At 37.8% G+C, this 13846-nt stretch overlaps 1 protein-coding gene across 1 annotated transcript in view; it reads left to right on the plus strand.

Annotated features, from left to right (window-relative positions):
• Positions 1–2140: 2140 nt before the first annotated feature.
• DTNB (dystrobrevin beta) overlaps positions 2141–13846 on the plus strand; it is a 230399-nt gene continuing 218693 nt past the window's right edge. The window contains exon 1 of the mRNA XM_079720759.1: positions 2141–2208. Coding sequence (XP_079576885.1) covers positions 2142–2208 — 67 coding nt within the window. The 5' untranslated portion in view covers position 2141. The remainder of the gene's footprint in view (positions 2209–13846) is intronic.

A 13846-nucleotide genomic window follows, 5' to 3' on the forward strand; every position in this document is an offset into this window, starting at 1 on the left:
ATCATTTTAGATGTTGCATGCCAGATGCTCTCTGTTGAAAACACTCGACTCTGCCATTGTAGCATGAGAGCATCCTTAGACAATACATAAATGAATAGGCTTGGCTGTGTTCCAGTAAAACTTTATTTGCAAAAACAGGTGGCAGGTCAGATCTGGTCCAGGTACTATAGTTTCTCTAGCTTGCTGACGCCTGCTTTACGTGTTCTCTTGCTTCCAGTGCCACAGTAATCACACATGCAGATGTGGGCTCTGAAGTGGCATCGACAGTACTTGTAGTTTCGTGGTCATCCAGATGATCTAAAATATGTTTATATTAATTTTTTTAAAGATTAATCTGGAAATAAAGACAAAATTTAGAAAACTGTAATGAAGAACTTAGGGATCTCCAGGAATTCATAATTCTACTTTGAGAAAAAGTGATTTAAAGAAATAGCAAAAGTAGAAGAAGTATATAATAAATGATATATATTATGAAGGACATTATGATTCTCTGTTTTAATCTGTGTTTAGCATTTAAAATTTGTATTACCCAGTGGGAGACCAAGTTTGGGGACAGGGAGGAGGCTTTTGAATATCTTCGTTTCATTGTAATTATAGGCTCCTGGTACCAACTCTTGTTTTTTTCTCTAGGACCTAGATTTCATTAGATGTTTGCTGTTTCTGGTTGCTTTTTCTTTGGCTTACTTTCTTTCTGTTTAAAACTGTTTCCTCTTGGGGGCAAATTGTTAGGTAACCATCATGTACGTTGAAGCCTATTTGGTAACATTTCAGTGATCTAGGAAAGGGATAGTTTTTTTGTTTGTTTGTTTGTTTTGCGGTACGAGGGCCTCTCACTGTTGTGGCCTCTCCCGTTGCGGAGCACAGGCTCCGGACGCGCAGGCTCAACGGTCACGGCTCACGGGCCCAGCCGCTCCGCGGCATGTGGGATCTTCCCGGACCAGGGCACGAACCCGTGTCCCCTGCATCGGCAGGCAGACTCTTAACCACTGCGCCACCAGGGAAGCCTGGAAAGGGATAGTTTTAATGATCAAAATATTAATTGCAGAATGGTAAGGAATATATTTACATTTTAAATTTTCTTTAGGATATATTTATAACTAAACTTTCAGCAGGCACTTTGCTTTAATAGATATGTAATTTGTGTAGTTACCAGCTAATTCGTGATTCTAACGTATTTGACAATGTTATGTAAATCACTCCATGATTTACAGCAGTTTAATCTTAGGGATATTTAGCTTATGCTATTTGTCTAGATATTTTTTTCTTCATAGAGTAAGGCGAAGTTTGGCTGAGATGTCACAGATTTTGCATCAGTAGGGTCCATGCAATGGGCTATTGTGTTCTAGCTTTTTAAGCATAGAGATTTGAAAATATGCATCTAGAGGCAAAAATTATGAAAGAAGTTTAATGAAAGGGTTGGGATTCTACTCTACCGCTTTTGAGTTGTGTGTCCTTGAGCAAGTTAGTGTTCTTTTCTAGGCATCTGTTTCCTAATCTGTAAAATGGGGATAATAATAATAATAATGCCAGCACCCAGAGTTGTTGGGAGGATTAAATGAGATAATGCATGGAAAGAGTTTTTTCTTAAACAAAGTGACTGGCATAGCCAAAGTCATGTGATTAAAAACTTATATTTAGGAGTTCTTTGAGTTTGTGGATGAATACCTTTTTTAATACTTTTTAATATAAAAATAAAAGATTCTATTTATACCTTTTATGTATAAGCTAATTTATCCTTATGTTCTTTATTATAGCCTTTCATTATAATTATTATCTAAATTATCTTTAGTAACATGTTTATCTATGTAAAGCAATAGGAATATGGGGAAAATGTCTCCACTAATCCAGGACTCTGCAGAGAAAATAAAGTTAGAAATAAGACATGGCCCCATATTTTCAGCACAGGAAGCAAGTGTATGAGCTCATTTAAGTATTGACTTTATAATATTTTAGAAACTATCAAATAAAGGGACAACAGTTTGTTTTTTTCTGTATCGGGCTTCTACTTTATTTTTACTGATATCCTTTTAATGTGTGCATACACAGCTTGGTTTCCTGTACCTCTTCACAACAGACTGATAAGCACTTGGTGGAATTGTCAAGTTACATATTGGCTTATTGTATCCTTCTTTGTCTCTAGGATGATTGAGGAAAGTGGGAACAAGCGGAAGACCATGGCAGAGAAGAGGCAGCTGTTCATAGAAATGCGTGAGTCTTGAGTGCTTCTGGAATCCTGTTTGTATGTGTGGGAATGGTTTTTTTTAAATTCCCGATCAAGTCATAGCATTAATCAGAAGTTTTATGTTATAAGCTTTAGAAAGGGAAGAATGGGAGTTAAAGAATCGTGCAAAAAAAAAAAAAAAAAAAAAAGAATCGTGCAGTTGGAGGACACCAAGCCAGAGTATATATTTTAATTGAATTTGAATTGCTTTCTTCAAGGTCATAAATAAAAAGGCAGAAATGTTACCTAAAATATCTGTGAGTTTAAGGCATGCCAGTCAATTTAGACTTCTTGCTGTAACTCCATTGTTACCATGAGATTGCAGGTGGTGATAAGTAATTAATACATTATATAGTGTAAATTACCTTACACTAGATAAAGATTCTAAGGTAGTGAGGACTAAGTGTTAGGAAACACTTAGAGCTGTAGGAAAAAGTAAAAGCAGGAATGTGTACTTTGGTATAGTACTTTACTATATACCCTTTGAAATTTTCTGTTAAAAAATTCTTATATTGATGTATTCTTACTTATTCTCATATATTCCTATATTCTTGTATGTTTCTTATATGAAACTCAAACAAAGGAAAAGATGGCCAGGAAGAGTAGGGCAATTTCCAGTATTTGAAGGATTGTTTTGTTTTGCGATTGCTTGTCTGTGTGACCTTGACCAAGTGACCTTGACCAGTGCGTTCATACTTGGTGGACCTCAGATTCCTTAGCCAGGAAATAAGGTTATTAGTCTGTACCAATGATTGTGAAACCTTTTAAAAGCACTGTGCTCCTTACAAGGACCTTCAACATGAGTGTCATAAAATTCGTTCTGCTTGACTGAAGCCTGGGGGGGAAGTAGGAGTCGGCTTGAGATGGCCTCTGAGGTAGTTGCAGAATTCTAGAATTCTACCTACCACAGAGTGAAAATCAGCAGATCAAGTCTCAGAAGACCTTTCCAACTATCAAGCTATTTTAAGTCTTTAGAGTCTTAGTAATGGGAGGCAGAGTTTGACTCAACTCAGACCTACATTGTCCTGCCAGGCATAGCCTAGATAACTGTTTGTTAAAGGAGGAAAAGAAATTTTTGGCATTGGTTAAGCAGTCGGTCTAGGTGACCTTTAAGGACTTTTGTAGCTCTGAGTCGCTAACTGCTAGTCATCGAAGCCAGACAGCTTGGAGTCACTTCTCTCCACCTCACCTTTCACCTCCAAGAAAATGGCAGAGTGCAGCTGAGTGTTCCCTCAAAAGTGAGTCTTGAATCTGTCTGTTCCTCAGACCATGATGATGTTGAATCCAGGCTCTGCAGTCAGACTGCCTGGGTTTGGATCTAGGCTCCCTCACTTCCTGGCTGTGTAACCTTGGGCAAGTTACCTTCTCTCTCTGTGCTACAGTTTCTTCATCCATAAAATGGGAATTGTACCTACTTCATAGAACTGTTATGAAGATTAAATGAGATAATGTGACTAAAGCACTTAGCACATTCTTTTCCCAGAAAAGTAGGTATTTAATGTGGTTAGCTGTGTTTTTTTTTTATTCCTCTTTATTTTTATTGTGGTAAAATATACACAAATCATATTTATTTTAACCATTTATAAATATGCAGTTCAGTGGGATTAAGCTGTGTTTATTATTGATATCTTTATCCTTGTTACTTTTCTAAACTAAAACAATTGGCTTCTGATCCTTTCCTTCAGTCTTGACACTCTCAAATCGGTGATCTCTGATGCTGCCAGATTGAACCCAGATTTATTCTAGGTTACTTCCTTCTTAAATCCCTTCAGGGCTCGTCATCACGGTCCTGAGAAAGCCCAAGCTCCGCAGTGTGCCAGACGAGGCCCTTCTGGACTCTCTTTCTTGGTTCCCAGTTTCCATCACATGCCTTGTGTGTCATTTTCCAGCAATTCTGAACTGGCTTTCCCCAAGATAGATCGTGTTTTCCATATCCCTGTGCTGTTGCTTATGGGGTTGCCTTCACCTTCATCTGGCTTGTTGTTCCTGCCTACCCTTCCAGACTCAGCAAAAGGGCCATCTTTTCATTTAATTTTTAACACATTTACTGAGAATCTGTTACATTCCAGGCACCATTCTAGGTGCTAGGGTTATAGGGGAGAACAAAACACAGTCTCTGACTTCACTCATACCACTTACATTTTAAAAGGGAAACTGACAAAAATGGAAACCAAATAAATAATAATTCCTCATACTAAGAATTACCTGGGGTGCACTCACATGGGCATGTGAGAGAGCATGACTGGGGTAGATATTTGAAGTAGAAATTGGGTATTCTGCAAAGAACTGGGTTTACTACTTCGTGAATGTTATCACTGACACACAAACTTCATATAAATTACCATTCTCTGTAACAAACAACAGTCTGGGAGATGTTTGGTGGGTGTAGCTTCTTGAGCCTTCTCTATTTCTTCACAGGAGGAATTGCATTGGTGGCAATGGTATCTGCTGTGGGAAGCCCCACTCTCATTTCCAACATCACCCCAAATCTGCGTTATAATTACTTTCTGAGGATGCGGAAATCACCATTTGCCAGCCTTATGACTTGGCCCTATCATCTAGGTGTTGGGTTGATTTTAGTATGTCAGTTTTGAATCCAATGATCATTCTCCACTCTTTCATTAGTCTTAATGGTTAGTTTAGACTTCTGCTTAGGTAGGTAACTACATGTACATCATTTTTTAAAAAGACTTTAGTTTTTTAGAGCAGTTTTAGGTTCATAGCCAAATTAAAGAAGAAGGAACAGAGCTATCTCATATATACCCCCTGCCCTGACACATGCATGGTCTCCCCCACTATTAGCACCCACACCAGAGTAGCACGTCCATTACAACTGATGGACCTACACTGACACATCATAATCACTCAAAGTCTATGGTTTACATTAGGGTTCATTCTTGGTGGTGTACATTCTATGGAACTGCATTATTATTTTTATTTTATTTTATTTTTTTGCGGTATGTGGGCCTCTCACTGTTGTGGCCTCTTCCGTTGCGGAGCACAGGCTCCGGACGCTCAGGCTCAACGGCCATGGCTCACGGGCCCAGCCGCTCCGCGGCATGTGGGATCTTCCCAGACCGGGGCACGAACCCGTGACCCCTGCATCGGCAGGCGGACTCTCAACCACTGCGCCACCAGGGAAGCCCTGGAACTGCATTATTTTTAAAGAAAGGCCATTTTGACTCTTATTTTTGCAATCCTTATACCTCTTTTTCATGACCTACTGTACTGGTTAGGACCTCAGATATTATATTTAAGAGTTGGGAGGATAGCAGGCATTCTTGTCTTGTTTTTGACTTGAATGGGAATGGATGTAATATTTCACTATTAAAATGATATTTGTTGTAGGTTTTGTACGCTTCATCAGGTGAAGGATCTACTTTTCTGTCCTAATTTACCAAGAGTTATTACTGTTATTTTCTTTAAATCATGAATGAGTATAGAATTTTATCAGTTGTTTTCTGCTTCTCTTGAGATGATACAGTGACATATAATATATTTCTCCTTAACATACATAGTTCTGGGGTCAGCAGTCTTTTTCTTAAAGAGCCAGAAAGTAAATATTTTAGGATTTGCAGGCTGTATGATGAGTTCTCTGTCATAGCTACTCAACTCTGCTGTTGTAGCATGAAAGCGGTCCTAGTAATTTAATAGTTTAGTTAGGTTGTGTTTTTTATCTTGTGTTACCTTAATTGTTGTGCCTTTCAGTAGTATTCTTAAGCCTTTCTGTTTTTAGACAGTATCTTTTAATTTCCTATTTTGAACAGTGATGAAATCAGTTTGTTCTTTCTTTGCTTAATATTTTATCTTCTGGACTCTAAGCACCATGAAAGTAAGAATCACATGTATTTATCATGGTAGCCCCAGCAATTCAATGAATATTTATTAAAGGAGGAGTGGAATAAAGTACGTACAAATAATTAGATAGTTTACGATTTTTACATGATTTAACATTACTAAGAAAAAGGAAAGGTGATAATCTCTCAACTCTGGTGCTAAAGTAAAAACTTTCTAGATGAGTCTACAAAATACTTGATGCCAGACCTCCATGCTCAGAGATTCCAGAATTTTTCCTTTTCCAGAATTTTGTCACTTTTATCGGTCTTCTCAAGGAACTTTGGCTTTATTGGTCCTCTCTATGTATCTTTGTTTTCTGTGTCATTATTTCATGCTATTATATGGTTTATTATTTTCTTCTTTCTACTTTAGGCAGTTCTATTTTTCTTTTTCTAACGTAGGCCATTTATTTTCAGACTTTTTTCTTTCTTATGTAAGCATTGAAGAATATACTTTTCTGTGATTTTCTATTTTTGTATTACATGTGTTCTGATATATACTATTTTCATTATCAGATCTCTGTTTTCTAATTTCTGTTGTAGATTAATGAGAAGTATCCTTTTAAATTCATAAATAAATGTCTGTTTTAATAATAAAGATATTTAGCTTAATGGGTTTATATGGGTCAGGGAGTGAGGGATGTTCTAGAATCTTTGTATTTGTTGATATTTATATGTTTTTCTAAATATTCCATGAGTGCTTGAAAATAATGTGTATGATTTCTGTATTAGCTAGATCAAGCTCATTATGTTTTATTAAAGTCTTTTTGGTCTTTCTGATTTGATGGCTTGATCTTAATTACCGGAAGATGTTAAAAATCTCTGCCTTGATCATGGATTTAAAATTTCCTCCCTGTAGTTCTGTCAGTGTTTTGAAGCTTTTGTTCTTAGATGCATATATATTAAAATGTTCTGTCTACCTGGGAAATTGAACCTTTTATTATTATATAGGTAAACTTTTTTTTTCCAGTAATGCTTTTTTGCTTCAAAGTTTGTTTTGTTGTATATTAATATATCTATACCAGCTTTCTTTTGGTTAGCATGCCTAGTACAGTATATATCTTTTTTATTTTTAATTTATTTTTTATTCTTTTAACATCTTTATTGGAGTATAATTGCTTTACAATGGTGTGTTAGTTTCTGCTGTATAACAAAGTGAATCAGTTATACATATATCCCCATATCTCCTCCCTCTTGCGTGTCCCTCCCACCCTCCCTATCCCACCCCTCTAGGTGGTCACAAAGCACCGAGCTGATCTCCCTGTGCTATGCGGCTGCTTCCCACTAGCTATCTATTTTACGTTTGGTAGTGTATATATGTCCATGCCACTCTCTCACTTCGTCCCAGCTTACCCTTCCCCCTCCCCATATCCTCAAGTCCATTCTCTATGTCTGCATCTTTATCCCTGTACTGTGCCTAGGTTCTTCAGAACCCTTTTTTTTTTTTTTTAGATTCCATATATATGTGTTAGCATATGGTATTTGTTTTTCTTTTTCTGACTTACTTCACTCTGTATGACAGTCTTTAGGTCCATCCACCTCACTACAAATAACTCAATTTCGTTTTGTTTTTATGGCTGAGTAATATTCCATTGTATATATGTGCCACATCTTCTTTATCCATTCATCTGTCTATGGACACGTAGGTTGCTTCCATGTCCTGGCCATTGTAAATAGAGCTGCAATGAACATTGTGATACGTGACTCTTTTTGAATTATGGTTTTCTCAGGTTATATGCCCAGTAGTGGGATTGCTGAGTTGTATGGTAGTTCTGTGTTTTTTGAGGAACCTCCATAGTGTTCTCTATAGTGGCTGTATCAATTTACATTCCCACCAACAGTGCAAGAGGGTTCCCTTTTCTCCACACCCTCTCTAGCATTTGTTGTTTGTAGATTTTTCAGTATATATCCATTTATTCTTTAATTTTTCCCCTGTATCCTTATGTTATATATGTATCTCTTGTAAACAGCATAAGTTAGATTATTTAAAAAAAAACCCAAAACAACCATTGTGACAATTTTGGCTTTTTCACTGAAGACTTTATTCTGTTTAACCTTTTTTATGAATACTGATATGTTTCATTTTTCTTCCGTTTTATTTTGTGCTTCAGTTTTGTCCTTTCTCTGTTTTTTTTTCCCACCTTCCTTGACTTCTATTAGATGAATTGAGCTTCCCTCCATTCTACTTTTTCCCTCTACTTAGTTGTGAGTTGTATGTTCTTTTTCTGTTCTTTTTGTGGTTACTCCAGAAATTTTAACATCAATTAAAATGAAGCCCAAATGGATTAAAGACCTAAATGTAAGGCCAGAAACTATCAAACTCTTAGAGGAAAACATAGGCAGAACACTCTATGACATAAATCACAGCAAGATCCTTTTTGACTCACGTCCTAGAGAAATGGAAATAAAAACAAAAATAAACAAATGGGACCTACTGAAACTGCAAAGCTTTTGCACAGCAAAGGAAACCATAAACAAGACCAAAAGACAACCCTCAGAATGGGAGAAAATATTTGCAAATGAAGCAACTGACAAAGGATTAATCTCCAAAATTTACAAGCAGCTTATGCAGCTCAATAACAAAAAAACAAACAACCCAGTCCAAAAATGGGCAGAAGACCTAAACAGATATTTCTCCAAAGAAGATATACAGACTGCCAACAAACACATGAAAGAATGCTCAACATCATCAATCATTAGAGAAATGCAAATCAAAACTACAATGAGATATCATCTCACACCAGTCAGAATGGCCATCATCAAAAAATCTAGAAACAATAAATGCTGGAGAGGGTGTGGAGAAAAGGGAACACTCTTGCACTGCTGGTGGGAATGTGAATTGGTACAGCCACTATGGAGAACGGTATGAGGTTCCTTAAAAAACTACAAATAGAACTACCATATGACCCAGCAGTCCCACTACTGGGCATATACCCTGAGAAAACCATAATTCAAAAAGAGTCATGTACCAAAATGTTCACTGCAACTCTATTTACAGTAGCCAGGAGATGGAAACAACCTAAGTGTCCATCATCGGATGAATGGATAAAGAAGATGTGGCACATATATACAATGGAATATTACTCAGCCATAAAAAGAAACGGAATTGAGTTATTTGTAATGAGGTGGATGGACCTAGAGTCTGTCATACAGAGTGAAGTAAGTCAGAAAGAGAAAGACAAATACCGTATGCTAACACATATATATGGAATTTAAGAAAAAAAAACGTCATGAAGAACCTAAGGGTAAGACAGGAATAAAGACACAGAGCTACTAGAGAATGGACTTGAGGATATGGGGAGGGGGAAGGGTAAGCTGTGACAAAGTGAGAGAGTGGCATGGACATATATACATTACCAAACATAAAATAGATAGCTAGTGGGAAGCAGCCTCATAGCACAGGGAGATCAGCTTGGTGCTTTCTGACCACCTAGAGGGGTGGGATAGGGAGGGTGGGAGGGAGGGAGACGCAAGAGGGAAGAGATATGGGAACATATGTATATGTATAACTGATTCACTTTGTTATACAGCAGAAACTAACACACCATTGTAAAGCAATTATACTCCAATAAAGGTGTAAAAAAAAAATGAAGCCCAGATCATATCAATATTTATAACTTTGTTCAAAGTAATACAAGAATATTATTAGAATGTGTTAGCGTACCTCCTTTATGAAATATATGCTCTTTTTTGTATTATCTTTTGAACTCCACAAATTAGACTTTATTTTTATTTATTTATTTATTTATTTTTGCGGTACGCGGGCCTCTCACTGTTGTGGCCTCTCCCGTTGAGGAGCACAGGCTCCAGAGGCGCAGGCTCAGTGGCCATGGCTCACGGGCCTAGCTGCTCTGCGGCATGTGGGATCCTCCCAGACCGGGGCACGAACCCCTGTCCCCTGCATTGGCAGGCGGGCTCTCAACCACTGCGCCACCAGGGAAGCCCTAGACTTTATTTTTATCTTGTGTAATCCATTTTTGTTTTATCCAACCTATTTGGTTATCACTTTCTTTGTTTGCCATTATTTACAAAAATTTAAATCCAGATCTTGGTGGAGCCAGGCATGTGTCACAGCCATTTCCTTTTGTGGGATTTTTAAACTTTTTTTTCCTAGTTTACCCACTGAGAGAATCACCCTTCAGTGATCTTGGTTTTATCTGTACCTTCCTCTCTGCTGGGACCTCTGGCTTCATCTTTGGTCCCTAGGGTTTTTAATTGTACTGCCAAGAAAAAAATGAGGAAGTCATTCGTGTTCATATTTGTTGCTTATTCAGACTAATATTTTTTTTGAAAAAAATTTTTTTTCCTAATTAGAAGTGCTTGTGAAAGTTTTCAGACAATTCAGAACTGTTACTGTACTTACATTTATTAGATTTATAATCTCTCCTCCCCTTTCTCCTTCCTTCCTCCTCATCTCCCCAGTTAGATTCGATTTTCAACACAGTACATTTACTTCCTTATGCCTCTCATTAGTCTGCTGAGCACCTCCGTCAAATCCTATGGCTTCCTGGAACACAGTTTGGAGGGCTCTGCCCTACCTGAAGACAGTTAAAAACATCAACATGTTTACACAGGAAAAGGAATTGGCTTCCCCACTACTTTTATCCTCTCCCTCCATGAGCCTTTCCTTGCTGGTGTCTGCAGTTGTATATCCTTTTGACATTACTTTGTATATTTTTGGGAAAAAGCCTTTTTTATACCAGACAACCCAGAACTTCCCAGTTTTCAGTTATTTATTCATTCAGTAAATATTTAGGTGCTAGTTTTATTCCTACTTTGGGACATACAGTAATGAATAATACAACAGTAAAATGGTCTCTGCCTTCATGGATCTTGTTTTCCTGGAGGTGGGAACAAGGGATGATAGCGCAGTAGGAGCCATGACGGGGGAAGCAAGGGGGGTCCAGGAAGGAATCTGGGAGGAAGTGGTGTCTTGGCTGAGTCAGCCCAATTATGTGGTGAAGGAAGGGCTGGGGCACTATCACTTACCAAGGCCCAGAGGTGACGGGACCTGGTATGTTTGGGTAATTATAGGTAGTCCAGACTGATTGGAGTTGAGTGTGAGGTAAAATGTGAGAGGTGCATGAGCTAGACCTTTAAGTTGAGTTGGGTAGTCCTATGTTTCCCAAAACTAGCTTGATTATAAGACTTTTAGGGGCATTTGTTAAGAATGAAGATTTCAGCTTCCTCCCCTGGAGATTTTGATATAAGCTTCTGATACAAACAGATACAATAAAACCCTTCCATTTGACTCTTTGCTTTCCTTGGGATTTGTTTATACTATAGAACATTCATATCCCATTCTCTTGAATAAGGAGAGCCATAAAGTACATAGAAGGCTTAATCCTTTCTTATCCTTTCCCTATCTTTCTCCTGTACCTCTTGGGTACCCAGTGTCCCATTGGTTCCCTGTCTGTTCACGAATTTCACTGGGCTTTCTAACTGGGGCCAGAGTTCTGCCTGGATATTTAGTTAGGGCTCTCTGTATCATTTCTTTTCTTTTTTTAAATTTAAATAATTAATTAATTAACTTTTGGTTGCGTTGGGTCTTCATTGCTGCACGCAGGCTTTCTGTAGTTGCCACAAGCAGGGGCTATTCTTTGTTGTGGTGCACGGGCTTCTGATTGCAGTGGCTTCTCTTGTTGTGGAGCATGGGCTCTAGGTGCGCGGACTTCAGTAGTTGTGGCGTGCGGGCTTCGTTGCTCTGCCGCACGTGGGATCTTCCCAGACCAGGGCTCGAACCTGTGTCCCCTGCATTGGCAGGAGGATTCTTAACCTCTGCACCACCAGGGAAAACCTCTGTAATTTCTGGGTGGGCTTGAAACATTGTCTGACATTAGTATAAAAATGACATTTTATTGTATTTCTTTTAATGAAATATTCTTGAAATGAATGATAATGAAGAGTAATCATTTCTAGTTCAGAATTCCCAAAGTGATATTCCAGTCATTTCAGTTTCTTCACTGGGGGCTTTTCTATTTTGTATTTGCCAAACTACCATATTTTCTGATCAGGAAATTAATGTGACATTTACATAGGGGAAGTATTAAAAAAGTGAAGGCTATTCTTAGGCACTGTATGAGGATTCTGCTTATATAAATCAGGGAAGATGACTGCTCCAGAAGAAGGGAAACATATGGGAAGTTTGGTTGAATATTGGTACAATAAGATTTTAATAAAGCTCTAAGGTTATTAATTATATCTTAACTTTTAGAAATTATTTTTGGATTTGGACTGCTATTAGATTTTTAAAAAATGATGCTCTGGCCAGGACTTCTTAGAATTTCTGAATCTTGTAACATCCCGCTGCTCTCTCTGCATTTTCCTCGGTACATTTAGAGTGATGTATTTTCACAAGGATCAGACTGGCAAAGGAAAGCAGAGTGATACTTGATTCTTGACTAGTTCCTGAAACTTCAGTGTAGAGATTTCTGGCAAACTGGTCTGAAGCATTTGGAGTTTCCTATTTTCCTAAACTCGTTAGCTTTGGACTTGTGTGATATCTGCTCTATTTCATCTTTTGTGGTGACAAATCTGACTCTGCACCTGGAGAAGGAGTCTGAAAAGAGTGAGTTATACCAGGTGCACTACCTTTTTTCTGTAGTTACTTTTCCACTAGCAAACATGACCTAATAAATACCTTGCAAAAGTCTGATCAGTCAGATTAGTAATGTTTCTGTTTGATCAGATGGGGGTGGAACTTTCCTTTCCTAGCTGTTAACATTCGTTTTATCAGTGTTTCTCATTAAAATATTTCATAGAAATAAATGTTTAGACATTAAAATTACCTGCAGTGATTTAATGACAGGTTATTTATTAAATGCTCTTGGACATGTGTTGGCATTCTTTCTTAAAATTATTGGTTTGGTTTTGAATAATTAATATTTAATGGTGCCAATTTAAAATATTTAGGCTGAGATAGTAATATAGAAACTAAATGAGTAAAAGAAAATCAGACTGAATAAATTTAACAAAAGTAGTGTAAGACTTATACTCTGGAAACTACAAAACACTGTTGAAAGAAATTAAACTAAATTAATTAAACTAAATAATTAAACTAAATAAATGGAAAGATATCCTGTATTAAAGGATCAGAAGCTTTATCATTAAGATGGTAGTATTCCCTAAATTGATCCACAAACTCATTGCAGTCCTCATTAAAAAACTGGCTTTTTTGGGCTTCCCTGGTGGCGCAGTGGTTGAGAGTCCGCCTGCCGATGCAGGGGACACGGGTTCGTGCCCCGGTCTGGGAGGATCCCACATGCCGCGGAGCGGTTGGGCCCGTGGGCCATGGCCGTTGAGCCTGCGCGTCCGGAGCCTGTGCTCCGCAACGGGAGGGGCCACAACAGTGAGAGGCCCACGTACAGCAAAAAAAAAAAAAAAAAAAAAAAAACTGGCTTTTTTGAGGAAATGGATGGACTGATCCTAAAATTCATATGGAAATTCGACCCAGAGTAGCCAAAACAGTCTCAAAAGAGAACAAAGTTGGAAGACTCACACTTCCGAATTTGAGAACTACAAAGCCACAATAATCCAGATTGTGTGGCACTGGCATAAGAATAGACATATAATCAGTGGGATAGAATTGAAAGTTAAAAATTAAACCCATACATCTGTGGTCACTTGATTTTTCACAAGGATACCAAGACCATTTAATGAAGAATAGTATTTTGAACAAATGGTGCTGGAGGCCAGAGTTCCCTGAAGTGGCCTTAAAATTCAAGGAGACTTACAGCAAATTTTGAAATGAAAACAAAATTTGATTTATAGATTCATATAATTTAGGCTT

This window comes from Hyperoodon ampullatus, assembly GCF_949752795.1.
Source record: "Hyperoodon ampullatus genome assembly, chromosome: 15".
In the NCBI taxonomy this organism is placed as follows: Eukaryota; Metazoa; Chordata; class Mammalia; order Artiodactyla; family Ziphiidae; genus Hyperoodon; species Hyperoodon ampullatus.